The sequence below is a fragment of the Cydia fagiglandana genome, chromosome 23 (genome assembly GCF_963556715.1).
Source record: "Cydia fagiglandana chromosome 23, ilCydFagi1.1, whole genome shotgun sequence".
Taxonomy (NCBI): domain Eukaryota; kingdom Metazoa; phylum Arthropoda; class Insecta; order Lepidoptera; family Tortricidae; genus Cydia; species Cydia fagiglandana.
The window spans coordinates 8106375-8129403 of NC_085954.1; the positions used below are offsets into that span (position 1 = coordinate 8106375).

Below are 23029 nucleotides of genomic sequence, written 5' to 3' on the forward strand. Positions count from 1 at the left end.
CTTGGCAAAAACAAGGGACTAATATAAAACCTTCCAATTGGTTTACGTTATTAATAACAAAATCTTAAATTAAGTACTAAGTTCAAGTTTTCAATAAGAACAAGTCTCAAACAAGTTACAAAAGTTGTTATAAATTAATTCTGATTGGGTATCTCGACGACAAAATATTATGAATTAATTGTTAAACTTTTCGAAATGATAAACGAAATTAGCATAAGGCCGTTTGTACACGTCCGTTGTATTCAAATAATTTTTGAAGTGTAAACTTCTGTAGCAGCGCTGTGCCCGTTTTGTCAAGGGAAAAAAAAAGTTAAACTCGCGACAGGTCACGTGACCGACAGATTGAAAATTCGTACGACGGACACGTGACCTGATCGAAAAACTGTTACAACGTCATTGAGTTTTGACTTCTGCCGGCACTCTCGGAGTGCAACTCGTTGTTTTTTTTTGAGTTTCGGAGCGATTATTTCCAAAAGTACTTATTCACTAAATTAAACCGTTTCTAGCAACATTAGGCTTAATTAATTAGGCTAAATTAAAAAGATGGCATATGGCAACCCTAGCCAGATAAACAGTAAAAGAAAGAGCTCCGAAGATTATTTTGTGAAAATATTGAGAAAGTTGGTTTAGTGTTAACCGTGTGATCAGCATTGGACGGATAGAATTACTTGCCATAACAATTTTGATAAAACTGCACTATTATGGACGAAATCACTGAAATACGACACCGGTAAGATACTCAATATAACCGTTATACATTTGTTTACATTTAAAAACACCTGAAAACACCGTTATCACTACGAATATACACGAAAGCGAGAGCAATTAACGATTCCGCGATCAGCTGATTGGTCACAACTGACACTGACGTCTATGACAGACAATTCTGTGTTGCCACCAATAAGATGCGTTCAAAAACCTGATCTCACTAAAACTATCGATTGTTGTTATAAATCGATTAAGTGAAATTCGATATCACTAAATAAAATGGAAAAAGTGAACACACGACCACGGAGAGCCAGGGCCAACTCACTGACCGGCGAACAGTCGGAAGCTTCTTTGCTTAATGCTACAATGTTCGACACGAGTATGCTCAGTTTACCAGATATTGAAAATGAAGAGAATATTGAAGAAATGAAGAATAAACTGAAATCGCTTCAAATTGAATTACAGTCAGCTCATTCAGAAATTGATAACTTAAACACTGAAACCAAAAGACTCAAAGAATGCTTAGAAAAGCAAGAAAAACAAATCGACCTCTTAAAAAAACTTCATTTAGAGCGTCCTAGGACACCACCGTCAGCAAAAATCAAAAAATTATACGATCCTCAAGAAATTAATACAAGTACTCAATCGCAGCACAGCGAGTTGTCGACCCCACCAACAGTTGATAGCCGTACCGAACCACAACAGACCAGCCATGTGGACAATGAAATAACTACAAAAAATAAAAAGATCACTTTAAAAAAGGGGGCCGCAATAAACTTAAATAAGGACCCTTCAAAAATAAAAAAACTGTCAAGTAATATTAAGAAATCGCCTGTTATATCAAGAAATATGAGAAATATTAAGGTACAAACAGATAAATGCAAAAAAGCGTCAAACACAAAACACACAACTACCTCAACCAAATCAAACAAAGTAACTGAACAGGCACCTAGCAGGGACATGGCTATAGCATGCCTACAACCTGAAATCCATGGATCAACAAAATTAATGACATTAGTGACTGACGACAAGACAAATGCTGCAACATCGTCGTTAAGCAACAATTCAATGCCACAAAGTACGAGCACAAGGGAAGGGGAAAGGGAGCAAGACACCTTCGAACAAGAAGAAGAAAAAGTGGATCAAGATAATACGACAAATGTAAATTTAACAGAAACTCAAGAATCACCTGTATCGACTTCCAAAAACAGAATCGGTTCTACATCGTCGTCATACAACAACACGCCAATACCAAGTCCGCGCAGTGGGGAACAACCGAAAACTACACCGAAGAAGGAACAGGGAAAAATCGACCTATCTCCGATGTCCTCGAGAAGTTGCAAGTTAGAAGAAAGCTTAACTGGTAATATTAAGAATATGCTAATCCTATGCGACGAGTACGGAAAATCATTAGCTGAATTCATGAAACAAAAATGTACTAAATACACATCTATTATATCAATATGTAAACCAGGGGCACAATTAAGGGATATTGTCGAAAATATTGAAAAATTGACGGAACACATGACCGCAGGTGATGATGTGATATTAATATCTTCAAATGAAATAAATTACAAAATATCCTACATAATGTACGCTATTCATCATTGTAATTCAAGACATTTAAAACTGCAAGTAACAACAATACCGTATAGTAAAAAGACTCGAGCCAATAGAGCCTATGAAATAAATCGTAAATTATATAAGTTAGTTGTAAGGTCTCAGGGAACATCACTCATTGATATAAACAAATATCCAAAACCACATTTGAATCGTAAAAATAAGATATGTACTGATTTTGCTATGTTTCTCTTCTCAAATATTACATATAAGTCTGATAATGATTTTACACATAAACAAGGAAATCTAATTTACCTCACTGAGAAATTATCAACAGAGGCTGTCGCAAAGGATATAGTATCAGATCCTACTCCCTCTTTTTTAGACAAAGTTACAGTAAACGATCAACCAAAATAGATAACCTTAAATTAAACATCATTCACCAGAATTGTCGTAGTATTAAGAACAAGCTGCTACTAGTCCAAAGACTCGTTAATCAATACTGTCCTGAAATAATTGTTATCTCTGAGTCATGGTTGAGCATTAATGATGTAAATAGCGTAGTTATTCCAGGGTACACCCATGCCAATTATTTTGTACGTAAAGAACGCATACATGGTGGAGTTTCTATCTTCACCGACAAAAAACTTAAATATGTGACTTGTAAGAATATAGATATGCTTTCAGTGGAATATCACTGCGAATTATGTGCAATAGAAATTGAACTAAGACCTGTAAATTTAATAATTATTGGGATATATAGAACTGGCCTGGCGACTATAACAAAATGATAGAAACATTAGAAGCACTATTCAATTTACTCTGTAGCAGCGATTATAAGAACTGCTCAGTAATGATTCTAGGCGACTGGAATGTGAATTTTAGTGTTGAGTCGAACAATAAACGAAACCTAATCGATCTAATGGCGTCATATAACTTACAAAACATCGTCGACTTCCCGACTAGGGTAGACGGTGACACAAAGACGTCAATTGATTGCCTCGTAACAAACATTCAGACAGATATCATAAACGTCAAATCATTGAAATCAGACATATCTGATCATGATGCCCAACTAGCCCACTTGCATATACAAGAATATTGCAAGCCAAAATATGTATACGTCGAAAGGCGCCATCAAAGTGCAGAGAATATCACAAATCTCTGTGAAGCGATGTTGTCATATGATTGGAATAAAATTCTTGCGTCTTACAACTCCAATACCGTTGATAACTTCATCCAAAAATTAAATCACAATATGAACATGCATATGCCACAAAAACTAATCAGAAAGAAAAACGAGAATCGTATTCCGTGGCTATCTGAATCTGCTCATAATATACAACGCGATATAGATGATCTACTCTTATTCCATGAACAGTACCCGCAAATTGACATCAAGGAGATTTTATGCATAAAGAGACAAGAAATACAAACATCATTAAAAAACTTGAAAAGGAAACACACGGAAGAACGAATTGTAAATTCAAAAAACCCTAAACGGGAAGTATGGCAAATAATAAAAGAAGAGACTAACAACATCGTACAAGAATACAACTGGAATTTAAAACATGAAAACAGTAAAGAGTCCATTCACTACACCGAAATACCTGACTACATAAACAATTTTCTTATTCGAGTAGGAACTGATCTTGCCTTAAATAATAACCCAGATATAAACCAAGCGATGGCCCATATAAGGTCAAACTGCTCTGAAATCCACACCGTATTAGCTTTCTCCCAAATAACTACAGCAGAGCTTGTAAAAATAGCAAGACTAAAGATATCAAAGTCTCAAACAAAGGACATATATGATATCTCAGGAAAGATTTTATTTGACGTTATTTCTGTTTTATCAAATCAATTGACATATATTATAAATAACATTCTTCGCTCCAGTATATATCCTCTATCACTTAAGAAAACTCGTCTGTGCCCCATTTACAAAGGCAAGGGCGATAAAACAGATGTGGGAAACTACAGACCTATAACTATCGTTCCTATGGTATCAAAATTAATAGAATCTATAATATCAAACGACATTCTAAGACATATTGAACAAAACAAAGCGCTATCAAATGCACAGTACGCTTATAGAATAGGACGTTCCACCACAGCGGCGACACAGAAATTCGTGGAAAGTGTCACACGATGTCTAGAAAATAAACAAAAAGTTGTAGGAATATTTTTAGACCTTTCGAAGGCCTTTGACTCTGTGAATCATTCCCTGCTGCTGGCTAAATTGAAAACATATGGCATAAGAGACAAAAGTGCACATTTACTAAAATCTTTCCTGTCAGAAAGGCAACAGACTGTAGAGATAAAAGTAAACGGTAAGCACTACAGGTCACAGCCACAATTAACAACAATAGGCGTGCCACAAGGATCATCTTTAGGGAACACCTTATTTTCCTTATTTCTAAATGACATTGATAAACTTGACATAGACGGAGAAATTATATTATATGCAGATGACACGACAATTATTGTAAATGATGAATGTGATGACAAATTAACTAATAAAATAAGCATGATCTTACAGAAACTGGAGTGGTGGTTTAGAATAAACGGACTTAAACTAAACTCTGAAAAGACAAATATAATGAAATTTAACACTCGTCAAACTGACGCTAATAAAATAAATATACCTTTATCAAACGGCACAATCATTGACAGTGTAGAGCATGTGAAACTACTTGGTTTCAATTTAGACCCAACATTATCATGGAAAGCTCATATAAACTCAGTATGTGGAAAACTAGCAAAAGGCATATATATCCTTAAACAATTGAAACCCCTCATCTCAAATTATCATCTGAAAGAAGCCTACTTTTCATACATACATTCAATCTTGTCTTATGGGATTATACTGTGGGGAAACTCAACTGACTTTGAACGTGTCTTAAAAATGCAAAAACGAGCTATTCGAATCCTGGCCAACGCAAAATATAATGATACCTGCAGAGAACATTTTAAAAATTTAGAAATATTAACATCTGTATCGACATATATCCTAGAAGTTATAATGTATGTTAGAAATAATCCAAGTGAATTTGAACGTATCGGCGACGTAAGTAAACGACCGACTAGATATCCTGACAACTTAAGACAAAGCAAATGCAGATTACAAATGGCGAAAAAGTGTCCCAAAATAATAGGGCAGAAACTTTACAACAAGTTGCCAAAAGTAATAAAAACTGAGACAAATATTAACACTTTTCGTCGCAAAGTTAAACAGCTCCTACTTAACAAGACGCTTTATAGCGTTAAAGAATACTTAAATAATAACTATTAATGTATCCATTAGAATCAATAGACTACTTAGTAACTGAAATTGAATTATATTTTTAATGTTTTATTATTTTTATTTGTTGTTTCTATGTTTGTAAAATAATGTAAATATTAGTTTAAAACGTGTACCTAGCGTACCTACCTTGACGATCTCACTATGTGTGCATATTTTTGTTTGTATTAATGAAAATTTTGTATCGCTATTGAGAAATAAATAATTCTGATTCTGATTCTGATTAATGATTTGATCAAGATATATATTTATTTATTACTTTTTTTCCCTAGTGGTAGTTTTTTAGTGCTTTGTATAACACAACTTTATTATATAACAGATAGAAATGTGAACAGTTAAACATACAAATTAGGTACTTATTAACTTTATTGCACAAAACACAAAAATAATCTACCTATATACTCGTACAAATGGCGGACTTATTTGCGAAATTTGCGGTTACATGTCTTTTTTGCTGTGTTTTTTTTGCTTGTATTATGTATATTCCATGTTGACGTCTAAAAGTGCCCTTCTGGCATATTTGCTGTGTTGATGTGTGATGTTTTATTCGAAAATCATATTCCTCTCGGCACTTGTTTCTAAAGCTATAAAGTATACGACATATCTTTACACCCTTATCAGAAGGCAGGAAGATTAAAAACGAATCAAACCCGGCTGACGGCTTACGTAAAATGTTTAATGGTCCAAGTGGGTTTAGCATAACAATGAGTTTATCTTCCAGATTCATTTTGAGACTTCCTTCTTGTCTTTACTTTCATGGTTGTTACTTTCAAGGGCCCCAGTGATTAACAGTCCGCCGGACGATATCGGCCTGTCAGTTGTTGGGAACTGTCAAAATTTTGTTCTAACTGACAGGCCGATACCGTTCGGCGGACTGTTAATCAGTGGGCCCCTTAATATAAGCCCGCTTAGCGTCACTGGCACAATCCCACTAACCCGGGGTTAACCTCACCAAAATAAAAAACCGTGAACGAAACATGGTGAAATTCATTCTACAAGGGAAAACCGTGTCACATATGACCCAAATTGTGTCACATATGACCCGGGCTGTGTATGACCCAAAGGCTTACGAGAATCCGTGTTGACAGCTTAAGGGCCTAATCCTGATGATTTCCTAACCGTTTGTAATTCCGAAGGCAAAGGCATCCGATTTAAGTTCCGTCCTAATTTATGTAGACAGACTACTTGTTATATAGACTCCGCATCGATTACAATGTGGACACATTGCCGTCATAACAAATTCACTGCCAAGAACACGTATTTATGTTCATGTTGTACTGAAAACGGGACGCCCGGCACCGAATAAACTAAGCTAACTTATAAAGTAAAATAAAAATAGCCTTTATTCCACCATAATTACATTTTTTTTTACACTAAGCTAACTTACTAATGTAAAATAAAATAAGTAACTATGCGATGGGGCCGTTGGGCACATAAGAATTTGGGGCCCTTTTGGAAAGTAAAGAAAGCGAATTAAACTAACATTTTCCTAATATGATCTCCTATTTATTATGGGTAACCAAATATAGTGTTACTGTTTGTCCTTCGGGGCCCCCTGAGGATGGGGACCCTAGGCAAGGGCCCCGTGTGCCCTTGTGGTAAAGACGGTATTGGTGGTCACCACACATAAGCTTTCACTTGTTTGTAAAATGTTACAGCATAACATTTACTCAATTTTAAGGAATACAAGTAGTTTTAAAATAAACTTCGTTAATACACAATTATATGCTATTATTATTTATTTTAATTTATGAAAGTTTGTAACTTGCTTCGTTAAATAAGCCAATGTTGAGCTCCTTTTATTTGAAAAATATCTTAACAAATTTATTTTATTTTATTTTGACATCACTTGCAACGAATCTTACTCCCGCGATCTCATAAAAACTCGTACTGCATTTGTACATAACTTTAAATTAAATTAAAAAGCAAATGCAGTACGAGTTTTTTTTAATGAGATCAAATATGAAGGTCTAATACACAGACAAATAATAAATGACACACTACAGATAATAAATGTGGACGACCTATCATTAATTGCCCTTCCTGTAAATGTACCTACTAATTTGGTCACCGCGATTGGAAGCACCAAAAAGTGGTGACCGCGAGTATTACGGCTCGGCCACGACATTGAGCGACTTGCCACGGCGGCAGCGACAACCATAGGTGGGACCAAAAGGTCCGATCGCTGTGTCTCTAATCTATGGTTATCGCTGTCGCCGTCGCAAGTCGCTCAATGTCGTGGCCGAGCCGTTATGCTTCGTCTAGTAGGTAAAGTGATCAATATTTATGCCGCCTCTTTATTAGCGCCAGGAAACGCAAGGGCCGCCTGTTTACAGCTGTCTTGTACAGTCGCCATCAGATATATCGGAGCGGCCAAGGTGTTCACAATATCTGAGCAAGCACTCTAACGCCTTGACAATAGAGGCGTGCTCAGATATTTGTGAGCACCTTGGCCGCTCCGATATATATGATGGCGACTGTAAGTCTTGTAACGGAAGCTTAATTCTGAACAGTCGTGGAGGTCGACTCGGGCCATTTCTATAAAGTTGTTGTAGTATGTTTAGTTTTTATAGTTGCCCAATTTCACAGTAGATGTCGCTGTTCGGTCGGCTACTTCGCGCTGTTAAGATTTTTCCACAGGCCCGTATATACGGCTCGATTCTGAAAATGAATTAGATCTCTACAAGTTACGATATGGATAATTTAAAGATGTTTGTAAGATAGATATGTCAAATTTGACGTTTCCGCGATTCTGGAGGTCCTCTTGAACGATTTCGACAAGTTATGACTTAGGCTAACTTGCACCATCCCACGACCCCGGGGTTAAACCGTTAACCCAGTGTCAAAATATACTGGTAACTATAGTAACTCCAGGTTTAACCGGTTAACCCCGGTTTAGTGATTGGTGCAAGTGGCCCTTAGATATCCAAGTCACATCTAGTCGATATCTAATGTAAATCTAGTAGTTGATCTCTATATCGTCTCTAGAACTTGTGATTATCTCGTTTCCCGAATACGCGTGTCAGTCAATTTGGTTTCGGAATAAGCATAGACTAGGAATCCTCTAGACAGAGTTTAAAGCAATTATTTCATGCAACCGATGATGCCAAAAATGCGGGGGTGCGCGGGACGAGGTGAGCGAAGTCCCGTGCTGTGATTGGTCCGTTCAAAGGCACGGACGTCGCACAAAGACACTTTCGACTCGAACATGGAGTAAAATTACCGTATGCGTGGCAGAGGGGGTAGCGCGACTATGCTCAGTCTGGAGGATGTTTTGTCTGTGGGAATAAGTGAGTACGAGTATTAAGTGGTCAAGTGTTTCATTACAAAAGGTAGGAAGTGCAGTGCAGTGTATTCAGTGAACAGTTGTAGTACCCCCCAACTTGCATTTTAGATTTTGGAATTTTTATATTACTTCCTCAGAATCACGAACTCTTTCTATCCTAATACAAGAAAAAAAGTGTCCCAAAAAGTTCATGCAAATTTTTGGTGTCCGTTTTGTTACGGTCATAGAAGGTTGTATTGAAAACCGTGACCAAACGGAGCAAACGTTTTGGGGACGCGTTTTTTCTCAGTAAACATTAAAAAAGCTCGTGATTCTGAGTAGAAATAATATAAAAATCATCATCATATTAGCCAGAGGACGTCCACTCCTGGACATAAGCCTCCCCCAGAAGAGTGCCACAATGACTGGTCTTGCGCCACCCGCATCCAGCGGACTCCCGCGACCTTCACCAGGTCATCAGTCCACCTTGTGGGGGGTCTGTCCACGCTGCGCCTTCCGGTACGTGGTCGCCACTCGAGAACCTTTCCGCCCCAACGGCCATCGGTTCTATATATATAATATAAAATATAAAAATACCCAATTCTAACAAAAAAATTTGGTACAACTTCATACAGAAATGACCTTCTGATTTAAGAATTTGATAAGGGTAGTAACCTTGTGATGCGCGCATGTGGTGCTTATTGACTCGACTCGCATTGTATTTCGCGGCACAAATTGTTTAGTCGAATCGGCCTCGTATGAGCGCTCTAGGAAAGGAAATCTGCGGCATTGTACATGGATATTTGTGACGTTCCAAGGGAAAAGGTACCTTATGGCGGCTGGCGCTTACGTCGCATAGCACCGCAATAGTATTAGAGCCACGTTAATAATAGCGTAAACGCCAACTGCCATAAGGTACATATCCGTGGGACGTCGCATTTTTCCTCGTAACGTCCAACGCGATTACACTGTCAATTTCCTTGATAAATTGCGCTGCTGTCGTTGCCGTATTGCTGTCATTCCTTCTTTTAAAGTTATGGCTTCAGTCCTGTGGGACGGACCTGTAGGCACTTAAATCATCAATATCATCATCTTCCGCGTTATCCCGGCATTTTGCCACGGCTCATAGGAGCCTGGGGTCCGCTTGGCAACTAATCTTTATTTTAAGCTAGCGTAGGCACTAGTTTGTACGAAAGCGACTGCCATCTGACCTTCCAACCCAGAAGGGAAACTAGGCCATGTTGGGATTAGTCCGGTTTCCTCACGTTTTCCTTCACCGAAAAGCAACTGGTAAATATCAAGTGAAGATGAGGCGAGTACTTAAATAGAGCGAAGTAAAACTACCTATTATGTAGTTACTTTTTCTCCTGTAACTTTATAGTAGCTAGTATTTCAGCTGAAATTTACGATCGCAATAAAATGCGGCCAAATAAAATATCAGCGTTACATCCTGTTTATAGCGGCTTGTTTTATGGACACGCAACTGGTGAATGACGTCACCGACGGACATGATTTCTTTACGGAGAAATCCAGTACAGAGGCGGTGTTTTAATAGTAGTTTATGTGACTGCTACGGGGTCCCTTTGTTTAACATAATTATTGAAAGTCATAATGTAATGATCTAATGATTGTCAGATTATCATTAGTCATAATTCTGAAACCGTTAACTTTTCAGCATTTTCGTAAGATTACAGTATATATAGGTTAGGTTAGGTTTGTTTTATGGCAATCCTGAAAATTACTTGTTTCTGAGAAAAACCAAATTATGACTAACGAAAATGTGGACAAACAATACTAATGACTTAAAACTTTATGGGAAACAATAGAGACCCGAGTGCTACATAATGCCTATATTACGAGTAGGTATGTATAGTTAGATACACTGCTTTATCTACACATGTATGGGGCGTTATCTATGAAAACTATGAAAAGGGACCTTATTTTCGATGAAACTAACGCCATTATTAAAGATGCAGCATAAGCGCCATCGACAATAAGGTCCCTTTTCATAGATAATGCCCCATATTAAGTATAAGCTCTGTATGGTGTGTTCAGGACCCGCAGGATACGACCGCCATTATGGCATTTGATACTCAATAAAACGTCGTCTCGATTGATCCCAGAGAGGAAAGTGGGGAAAAGGGAAGCAGTCATGTCACTTCGTCCTCTTTTGTTTAAGAAAAAAGCTACAAGCAAAAAACTATTAAAAAACTAGAGTGAAATTTTTCCATAGTTCCTGGAATGGAGCCAACTCGGATTACATTAATTTAGAACCAAATTAAGGTATTAAGACGATTTCCAGCTTGCTAGGAATGAATTCCTGGAAACGGTTTTTAATTGAATTTGACTGGCCTAAACTTGCATCAAAAATTAAATTTCTTGTAAATGATAAATAATAAGCACAATTGCACCAGCCCCCTAACCCGAGGTTTATCAATGAAACCGTTAACCCAGTGTCAAATTGTACTAGTATCCATGGTTACTACAGGTTTAACCGGCTAACCCCGGGTTAGTGGAATGGTGCAAGTGGCGCTAAGGCAATTACTATTAAGACAGGTAATTACGGTATCGTCTTGGGTCGTCCCATTCGTTTTTCGTCATGTTCTTAATTTAGTCCTATTCTGCTTTCGTCAACCATTCTACATTCGTCACAATCGTCGGTGGCTTTCTATGTAGAATGAGTGACGAAAGCAGAATATGACTAATTTAAGAACTTGGCGAAAAACGAATGGGACGACCCAAGACGATACCGTAGTTACAGGCTGTTATTATGTTATGACCGCATACACACATGCTCGTAGACCCTGACATTTGGGCATTTGGCGGAATATTTCCGGAATACCGCTGGCGTTCCATTCCTGTGGAATTCCCTAAACATATCACATTATGGCGGCATACCTGCGACAATACATGCTTATTATGTATCCTGTATGTATCTAACATCCTTGGGGCGGATTGCTAATGGAAAATATTATACTAATTAGATGGTAGTGCGAGTGTGACTTAGTGACATTAAATTGTTATCATATTTTGTAATTTCGGGCCCATTTACACGGCGACGGCATATATTCAATATATTGCTAACTACAGTCGCGCGGCATTGTATTTATATCGGAGCATCGTTAATAATGGCATAAGCGCCATCGGCAATAAGGTCCCTTTTCATAGATAACGTCACATTTATATCAATAAAGCGGTAAAATAAGATGCTCGCCGTGTGGAACAGCTGGGATGTGCTGTCTAAGGTAAGATGATATTTACCAGGTCCTCGCTACGGGCGCGTGGCATACGTAGATGTATCGCTGTACGGCCAGCGCCAGCGTCAGCCAGATGCTCGCCGTGTGGAACAGCTGGGATGTGCTGTCTAAGGTAAGATGATATTTACCAGGTCCTCGCTACAGGCGCGTGGAATACGTAGATGTATCGCTGTACGGCCAGCGCCAGCGTCAGCCAGATGCTCGCCGTGTGGAACAGCTGGGATGTGCTGTCTAAGGTAAGATGATATTTACCAGGTCCTCGCTACGGGCGCGTGGCATACGTAGATGTATCTCTGTACGGCCAGCGCCAGCGTCAGCCAGATGCTCGCCGTGTGGAACAGCTGGTATGTGCTGTCTAAGGTAAGATGATATTTACCAGGTCCTCGCTACAGGCGCGTGGCATACGTAGATGTATCGCTGTACGGCGAGCGCCAGTGTCAGCCAGATGCTCGCCGTGTGGAACAGCTGGGATGTGCTGTCTAAGGTAAGATGATATTTACCAGGTCCTCGCTACAGGCGCGTGGCATACGTAGATGTATCGCTGTACAGCCAGCGCCAGCGTCAGCCAGATGCTTGCCGTGTGGAACATAGCTGGGATGACCTGCGAACAACGAAGGTTTGCTATTAGAACTATATTCAATTCCGTGACGACATTGTGTACAGTCGAGTGCATAAATATGTATACATTTCTACACCGTAACCCATTGAAATATGGAGAAAAAATGTATATATATTTATGCACTCGACTGTAATGTTTCATATAAATTCCATATTAGCCAAACGTTTTGACAGTAAAAAGAAACTGATTTGACTAGTAGAAGCATTTTGTAGGCACCAAAAGAAACGTTTCATTGTACTGAGCTTAAACGCTACTAATTCAAACCCATTTTCGACAGAACCCAGATAACAATTGAGCCCAAAGCCTGTCCTCTGGAGCGTAAATTTTTATGATCGACCTAATAAATCCGAATTACACGTTTATCTCTTCAAATTGGAGTCACAACTCTCGAAGCGGATTAAAAAGTCCATTTTTTAGGAATATAGGTAGGTATAGACATTTGTTTGCAGGGAGGTCACCTCTCTCTGCAGCTGATATACTATCGTTCGGTTTGACAAGAAAAATTAAATCTTATTTCAAAGGAATAAGGTTCACAAATGGTTAGTGAAGTGCCTTACTGTTATACATACTTACATAGTTGAGCAAAACACTCGCTGCACGCGAATATACGGACGCATGTAGTGCAAAATTATTTCTCATCGTATTTTCACGGAAACGTACGAACGTGTCTTGCTGTTTCAGTCAGTCTCGGTACAAAAAGTACTGAACTTGCTTAAGTAGCATGACAAATACGAACGTTTCCGAGAAAATACGATAGAAAATAATTATGCACTACATCTGTAACAGAGTGCGTAACATTTTAGCATTATAGACCGACCGCTTAAATGACTTTAATGAGGCCTCGCCTGCGCGGTACGGGGGCGACGGGGTAGGACGACTAAGGGCGGGGAAGGTGCGGGCGGCAGGCGTACGGCGCCCGCACCTTCCCCGCCACCCATAGTCATCCCTCCCCGTCGCCCCCGTACCGCGCAGGCGAGGACTCATTTAAACGGTCGGTCTATTAATAGTACTTGGAGTGTGGGTTTCTAGATAGTCCATTTCACAATAAATTGCTTCAGAATATGAAAGCCTAGCCCTAGACCGACCTCAATCAATCAAGTTTAGATCTTATCGCTGAATCAATAGACTCCAATTCACCTTGTCAACCGTCTTCAACGGATATTGGCAGTTGACAGCCGGTATACTGTTTGAATTTGGAATCGTTATCATTTTAAATGGTGGCCGACAAGGAACTTACATTTAAATTTTGACAAAGTCTTCTATTAATAGGGATGTTTCTTGTACTTAAAATAAATTATTATAAACCGTGCACGAAATAAAGCACCAGTTAATTATTAGAAAAACATAGATCGCAGCTATTTTTAAACACAATTTGTATTTAATAAATCGTATTGAAATATAAAAACCGGGCAAGTGCGAGTCGGACTCGCGCACGAAGGGTTCCGTACCATAAAGCAAAAAAAACGGAAAAAAATGCAAAAAGAAAACGGTTACCCATCCAAGTACTGACCACGCCCGACGTTGCTTAAATTTGGTCAAAAATCACGTTTGCTGTATGGGAGCCCCACTTACATCTTTATTTTATTCTGTTTTTAGTATTTGTTGTTATAGCGGCAACAGAAATACATCATCTGTGAAAATTTCGACTGTCTAGCTATCACGGTTCGTGAGATACAGCCTGGTGACAGACAGACGGACAGACGGACGGACGGACGGACAGCGAAGTCTTAGTAATAGGGTCCCGTTTTACCCTTTGGGTACGGAACCCTAAAAAGTAGGTGTGTTTACCGTGACGTCACTATATTCGTTTTCATATTCGCAAATCGTTTTGACAGTTCTAAAAAAGAAGCTGATTTGACTAGTAGGAATGTAGGAATGTAGCCTATAGGTACAGTGGCGTTCAAAACTGCATGGATAGAGGTCGACCGTAATGCCTTAGTATTGAGGTTGAACATCTCCATGCACTTTTGAACGCCAGTGTACCTATAATAAAAAAAATTCGCTCGTCGTATAGGTATCTGTAATATAAATAAAAAAAAAGTAGTAGTATAAGTACATATAAATAAATAAAAAAATATTATAGGACATTTTTACACAAATTGACTAAGCCCCACGGTAATCTCAAGTAAGCTTGTATTGTGGGTACTCAGACAACGACATATATCTATACATATAATAAAGCTGTAGACGGTCGAAAGTCTGTACATGGAAGATATTTGAAAAAAAGTTGGCTGGGGATACTTAGAATCGATAACAGAACACGTTCCAACAGTTTTTAGAATTTTTGTCTGTTTGTCTGTTTATCTGTTTATCTGTTTGTCTGTTTATTTGAACGCGCATCACGTGAAAACGGCTGAACGGATTTTGATGAAAACTTTACTAATCTGTCGAGAAAATCTCCGGCCAGGTTATAGGCTATAAAAATTCAAACCATATAAGGGGGGGTAGCCACAATACTCGCTTGATTTAAGTTTGCCCCTGAATCTTATGGCGCTACTTAGGAAGGAGGGGCAAACTTTTTCGCGCCTGGTTGGGACTAAAAGTAAAAAAACCGGGCAAGTGCGAGTTGGACTCGCGCACGAAGGATTCCGTACCATAATGCAAAAACAGGCAAAAATAAAACGGTCACCCATCCAAGTACTTGACCCCGCCCGACGTTGCTTAACTACGGTCTAAAATCACGTTTGTTGTATGGGAGCCCCACTTAAATCTTTATTTTATTTAGTTTTTAATATTTGTTGTTATAGCGGCAACAGAAATACATCATCTGTGAAAATTTCAACTGTCTAGCGATCACGGTTCGTGAGATACAGCCGGGTGACAGACGGACGGATGGACAGCAGAATCTTAGTAATAGGGTCCCGTTTTACCCTTTGGGTACGGAACCCTAAAAATGTACAACTGTCTATCAAATGGCGTTTTTTATATCGAAAAATTTTCGCGCTCGCTTCGCTCGCGTTTTCAAAACCATTCTATGATATGATAAAGGTGATATTCGGTTGGCAACTGCAGCAGCATTACTCTGTTGCAACGTTACTGCTGCGGCACTGTCAATTTTCGTCATAAAATGATGTGACTGATTTCCATACTAAAAGTAAGAGAGTGAGGGTACGTATGAACATTTCCAACGTAGGCATTCGATTTGACCTTACGCGGACGCCCTTAAAGTCATGGAAAAAAGTCTTGCTTTCGGGCTTGCGGCCAGCCGATTTTTTCGACATAGGTTACCGATTTTATAGCGAATTTGCTCTCTTGCACGGCAGATTTGTCGGCCAAGGCGAGTTGCTACTTAGCCGCGATCCTGAGACCTAACTGTCAAAGTGACACCACTTTGGCAGTTAGGTCTCAGGGGCCCCGTGAAAGCCGAAAACTAAAAGCATCCTATCAAGTAGCGCTTTCGAGTGAAGCCAAAGAGCGAGCAATAGAAGAGTCGTGATTACATGCATAGATTCGATTTCAAGCCACTCTTTTGCAGTTCGGCGTGAGGTCTTATGCAAGGCATGCCCCCTTACGGCAAAGTTGATCTTCTGCCTTAATTACACTTGGGCGTGGATCCAAATCCAAGCTTTCCTCTTTCGCAGCTGGGCCTTCTGCCTTGCTCACATTTCGCCAATACAATTCACTTGGTCAATTCCAAGCTCTGCTTTCTTGCATCTTTTCTGTATGAAAACAACCACGCTGAGACCCTTAAATATCAAGCCCTATGCGAAGCTAGGCTGATAGAAAACTGTCACATCCCTCCTCTGTATGAAATCCTGGATTCGCGCCTGTAAAAGTAAAAATGTACAACTGTCTATCAAATTGCGTATTTTATATCGAAAATAGTACTCTGTTGCAACGTTACTGCTGCAGCACTGTCAATTTTCGTGATAAAATGATGTGTCTGATTTCTATACTAAAAGTAAAAATGTACAACTGTCTATCAAATTGCGTTTTTATATCGAAAAATTTTCGCGCTCGCTTCGCTCGCGTTTTCAATAACATTCGAGGATGTGATAAAGGTGATATTCGGGTGGCAACTGCAGCAGCATTATTGTGTTGCAACGTTACTGTTGCAGCACTGTAAATTTTTGTGCAAAAATGATGTGACTGATTTCCATACTTAAAGTAAAAATGACCAACTGTCTATTAAATTGCGTTTTTATATCGAAAAATTTTCGCGCTCGCTTCGCTCGCGTTTTCAACATTCTGAGATATGATTAAGGTGATATTCAGGTGGCGACTGAGCAGCATTACTCTGTTGCAACGTTACTGCTGCAGGACTGTCAATTTTCGTGATAAAATGATGTGACTGATTTCCATATCCAGCTGTAATGCGGCAATGAACGTCACTCAATTGACCAAAAATAAAATTCAATATAATCTTGACGACCCTAGAGAGAGGGGGCACCATGGTCTAGAAATGCTTAGGGCATCAAAATATCTTAATCCGGCACTGGTCGTTTGCGGAGTCAAACGATTTGGGACTCGCATTATAAAATGTATAAACGCATTACCATGCCTTCCCCGAAACAATCGAGGTTACAAAGGGCACGTGATTTTCGTCAGGAGTCTGAAGAAGACCACAGTGAGTGGCGCTTTAGCCAGGCAAGCCGCTTCGCTTTTGCTCGCGCGCGTATACCTTACTGTATCGTCCGATATACACCTACTACTCTGTCGTTTAAATCACGTGTAAAATTTGAATAAGGGCGAAAAAAGCTATTAATTTTGGAGTGTAGGTTTATTTAGTGGTACCTAATTGTAAAATATTTTATCTGGACTACAGTCCTCTAGCATATCCATCTGTCAACTTTACATCAAGTTCCGCCTCCAGGGGAGAGGGAGAGAAATAGAACAGACCGAATTCCACGCGGGCGGAGCCGCGGGCACAGCTAGTAATATATAAATACTTAAATACATAGAAAACAACCATGACTCAGGAACAAATATCTGTATCATGATATACAAATAAATGCGCTTAGGGGCTATTCATAAATTACGTCATTTCAAATTAGGGGGGGGGGGGTCTGGACATCGGATGACGGTAGCATGAAGTAGAAGGAAATGCAGTCGTTTGAAGCATGATTTTTGGATCATTTTAGGGGGGGGGGGGGGAGGGGCAAAAATCGTCAAAAATCGATGACGTAATTTATGGACCATAAGCATATACGTACACTTGACAGATTCCACCTTAGATGCCTCCGAGATATTATGAATATCAAATGGACGGACCGGGTCAGAAACACAAACGTCCTGAGGCGCGCAAATGTCGGAGGCATTGAGGTGTATCTGATGAGGCGGCAGCTGCGGTGGTGTGGGCACGTCTCTCGGATGTCAGAAGACAGAGTGGCGAAGCGTATCTTCTTTTCAGAACTCCAGAATGGTAAGCGTAAAAGCGGTGGCCAGTACTTACGATATAAGGATGTTCTGAAAAGACATATGAAGAGATGCCAACTAGAACCCTCTGACTGGGAGCGGAAGGCAGCGCAGCGGCCCGAATGGCGGCGCCTCATTAATGATAGAGTTAACATTTTTGAGACGGAACGCCGCAGTGAGCTCGACAAAAAACGTGATGAGCTTAAGGCTCGGCCGCCAACCTCAATTTCCTACAACTATGTAGGTGGTGTGCTGACGTGCCCAAAATGCGCTCGAGTATTTAGCAAGAAGATAGGGTACGTGAGCCTCCTAAGAGCGCATCAGAGAGTGGATCAGCTACACTCTAATAACACGAGCTAAAAATTGCCTAGTCCAGAGCACACAGTCGCTGGGGCCGAAATCGGTCAGGAGAGCATCATCAGGCAGGGTCACTACTCACTACCCACTAAGCCAGACCGGTCGTCAAATATAATAGTATATATTACGATACAAGTGCGAAAAATAAAGCGATAAATTAAGACACGACCGAAGGGAGTGTTTAAATCAACACGAGTTACGAAATACCAATAGGTAATTATGGTATGGTAGGTATAAAATGGAAGGAGAAGATAACGAATGAAGAGGTAGGTACTACGAAGATTGAAAGAGAAGAGGATGATTGAACACCATCAACAACAGACGGGGAAAGATGATTCGACATTACGGCACGACAACTTCTTTAAAACCATCATAGAAGGCAAGATATAAGGAAAGAGAGGCAGGGGCAGACCAAGACGTAGCTATGTAGGTAGACCAAATAAAAGAAAAAGCTGGTGTCGTGTCGTATCAAGAGGTCAAAGCTATGGCTTATGAGAGGGAGAAATTGATAATAATACTCCACCGACAAGAGGATACCTCTTAAATTGAAGAAGAAGAAGAATTATGGTATGGTAAGTATGTGCGAATACGCACATGTATTGTACAACGTTTTACGGTACCTACATACGTACCTAAGGCCTTTTTAATTTACGATACAGTCACGTAATGTGCCAATTATCACACTAGTAACAAAACAGCCAGGAAACTGCTATGCATGCACATGAGAAAGGTAATTTCCAAGCAAACATGGTGCAGTTTCAATATCGTAGTATACAAAGGCGCGCGTCAACAATTAAAGTACAGTCAGCAGCAGAAGTTGCTAAGCGGACGAGGTGTTCATAATTACCTTGACGCGCTCTTCTTCTCTTAACAATAAAGTCGCGTCAAGATTATTTTGAACACCTCGCCCGCTTAGCAACTTCTGTTGCTGACTACGCTCGATTGCCCCGAGCTCCGAACGTCATTAAACAGATTGCATCATATTACGTTAGCAGATACGCCATTCTTTAAAAAGAAAAACCGAACAAGTGCGAGTTGGACTCGCCCACCGAGGGTTCCGTACTTTTTAGTATTTGTTGTTTTAGCGGTAACAGAAATACTTCATCTGTGAAAATTCCAACTGTCTATTAGCTATAGCGGTTCATGAGATACAGCCTGGTGACAGACAGACGGACAGACGGTCAGGTCTTAGTATTAATAGCAGGCGTGGCTCACTCCGCGATTTCGTCGCTTTGCTACAGGTAGCTAAAAGTACATCCGTTCCACCCCAATTTTGGGGAAAGCCATAAGCCGCGCGTGGCGCCGTCGCCACCTAGCGGCCATATCTGTGCTGATCGTAACAGACGCGTTCTGTTAGAGAGTGGTAATAGGGTCCCGTTTTACCCTTTGGTTACGGAACCCTAAAAAACTTATAAGCCGACTACGGATTTGTTTCGGTAAAAACCTATTTCAAAGTAAGCTTAAATGTCAAGCTTATGTCTCCCGCGTTATAAAAATGAATCAATCAATAGTATTTACTAGAGAGACCACGAATATTCGGCAACTTTTCGGTATTCGGCCTTTTCGGCCACTTTGCCGAATATTCGGTATTCGGCCGAATTTTGCCTACTATTCGGCCGAATACCGAATATCTGTTGACACCTACCTAAAAAGAAAAAATACACAAAAATATTTTATTTTTGTCATGGGTCTGATTTATTGATTCTAACTACATTAATTGATTTTGTTCAACATAAAAATATATCTTAGCAAACATTATGCTTTGTTAGCGAACAGTTTTCATAATAATTGTGACTCAAAATGTTCGCATGTCATGCCGAATTCGGTCGCCGAATATCTGGTATTCGGCCGAGAGAGGGGCCGAATATTCGGTATTCGGCAAAATTCACTATTCGGGGCATCTCTAGTATTTACACCTCATAGCTCATTCTCTAAATTCTGTCAGCAGTTTTGACGCTACTGAGGAACACTGCATAAATATGTACCCAGCACATCACTACATCTTATAAAACAAAGTCGCCCGCCGCGTCTGTCTGTCTGTATGCATGTTTGCGATAAACTCAAAAACTACTGAATAGATTTTCATGCGGTTTTCACCTACCAAGTACCAATAGAGTGATTCTTGAGGAAGGATTGGGTGAATAATTTGTTAAGGTTTTGTGTAACTCCGTGCGAAGCCGGGGCGGGTCGCTAGTACATACATATAATATAGTACACCTCACACAGTCACGTCACCTACACCTACACCACCTACCTACCTACCTAGTCACGTATACCTACATGTAGAGAAACATATACTAAAATAATTAGAGGTATCAATAGGCACTCGTATCAATGAGCGATCTCTTCCAGACGACCTTTGTGTAGTAGTTGTGGAGACAAGAAAATTTAAATATGCAGTATGCATTCTGCCACGGCTCATGGAAGCCTGGGGTCCGCTTGGCAACAAATCCCGAGAATTGGCGTAAGCACTATTTATATTCATATAAAAAAATATTTATTCTACAGCAAATTGCGTTATTAGAAAAAAAGTGCTGAGCTCTCGGTGATTGCTGACCGAAATATAAATAACTGGGTGTGGCGTATCTCACTATCACGAGTATGTAGTCTATGACATGCGTTACAACGTTTAGCGTGTACGTTGCCCGTAGCCAACTTTGCCAATTATGCACTCCCTTCTGACTCTGTGGGTTCTCATTACATTCATGTTAGTGTAAATACATACATTAAACTACATATATATTATGTTTACATGGACTACTAAATGGCAGTGCGATTTCAAAGTTTCGTACTGCTAATGTAAACATTCGATAGCTTGACGTGACGTAAGGGTATTCGCTTTCCATACAAAAAACAATTGCGTTATACCGGGTGTGGCCTGTAATACGAGCAAAAAATTAAACTATAGGCTGTACTCCTCATACTGACCAACATTTGTTCAGCAATTTTAAAAAATAACTTGTGGTTTGATTTTTAATACACTTTAAAGTTTATTCTAAGACGCAATGTATTGCGAATTTTGTTATATTTAAAGCGTGACAAGCAACGTCAATCACAATGGTATGGCTTGTCGATGGCGTCCATTGAAGATAATATTTATTTTGTATGAAAAATAGGGAGTCTAAATACTTCATAATTTTTAAAAGTTGTTGAACAAAAGTGTCACCGTTTGAGGAGTACAATCTATGTTTTAATTATTTGCTCGTGTTACAGCCCGTCTGTCAATAGACAGACCAATAGGTCACCAGGCTGTATCTCATGAACCGTGATAGCTATTACAGGCCACACCCGGTATTAAGTAATTGCACACTATTACTACATAAATATGTGCGAATCTGTCTACTTTCAAATGTTTTTTGCGCTAAATTGAAAGTAAAACTTTGTTTTATACAGAAATCACGCAAAAACGTTGTTTTGGTATTGCATTGAGAAAAAATAAAACGGCTTTTTGCGTGATTTCTTAATTTAAATAATGAACATGCTTTTTAACCAACTTTTATACACTTAAATCCCTTTGAACATGACCTACAAACATTAAAACTAAACCATTTATTTTATAGGTAAGTTTAAAATAAACCACAAACTTTATTGCATTTACAAAGTGCATACTTATTAAGTAGGTAATACATCCTGCCCTGGTCCATACATCCACCGCATCCCGTACTAGGAAATTACTGCCTTGCATTTTATCCACCTCCCCTATTTAAAACGAGACTTTACCCTCCTAGTTTTAAAGCACAAATCCCAATACCAATAAAGCAAGATACACTTCCAGTACGCTCACATCCGAAAAATATCGATACGGACAAATTGCCAAAAATATGTATATACTACCTTAACATACGGGCAATAAGGTCGTGTATACATATTTTTGGCCCTTTGTACGTATCGATATTTTTAAACGTGACTGTACATACAACTCTGGACCTTATTTTCGTAGTTTTAAAGTAGGTTTTTGAATGAAATGCTGAGCTCCAATTTCCGTTCACGCTAAATGGTCTACGGTTAACGTGTTCTATTTCTTTCTGGAAGTTTCTAGGAAGGTTCTAGGGGATCTTAAAGTGGTCTATAAAATGGAAGATACATGCATCGTCCATGAATTGAGAATGGCCACGGAAACATGTACCGGTTTTACATTTCTTATTTACTAGATTGGATTGAAAATATTGAAATATTCAGTTTTTTCTTTATAGACTTTGGGCCCGATTCGGATTTTGAAATAGACATCTATTAGACATCTTTTAGACATCACCAAGATACGATAACGAAATGTTTAAGATATGACCTGTCATCAAATAAAAATTATGTTTAGGTTGGTCATTTTTACACGACTGCCCAAAAAAAAGAGTGTATTGTTTTTGCCGTATAGTAGGTATCTAAGTGTGCCCTATAGGTAAGTATAAGGTTTAGTGTTACGGCTATATTTTTAAAATATTGCAAGCTAAAATAAAAGCTAGAAAAATGTCGGCCAAGTTAAATAAAATTCTGTTTTACAATGTGCGATGCGAACGCTAGAAAAATCTGAATGCTATTACATTGCTTGGAGCCAATAAAATACGAAGTGAATGCAATTTGTATTGCGGTTAGCCTACACGCGTTTTCAA

At 39.3% G+C, this 23029-nt stretch overlaps 1 protein-coding gene across 1 annotated transcript in view; it reads right to left on the bottom strand.

Annotated features, from left to right (window-relative positions):
- Positions 1 to 23029, bottom strand: part of LOC134675935 (sex peptide receptor) — a 389420-nt gene that overhangs the window by 7068 nt on the left and 359323 nt on the right. The window contains exon 5 of the mRNA XM_063534280.1: positions 12595 to 12695. Within this exon, the coding sequence (XP_063390350.1) occupies positions 12595 to 12695 (101 nt within the window). The remainder of the gene's footprint in view (positions 1 to 12594; positions 12696 to 23029) is intronic.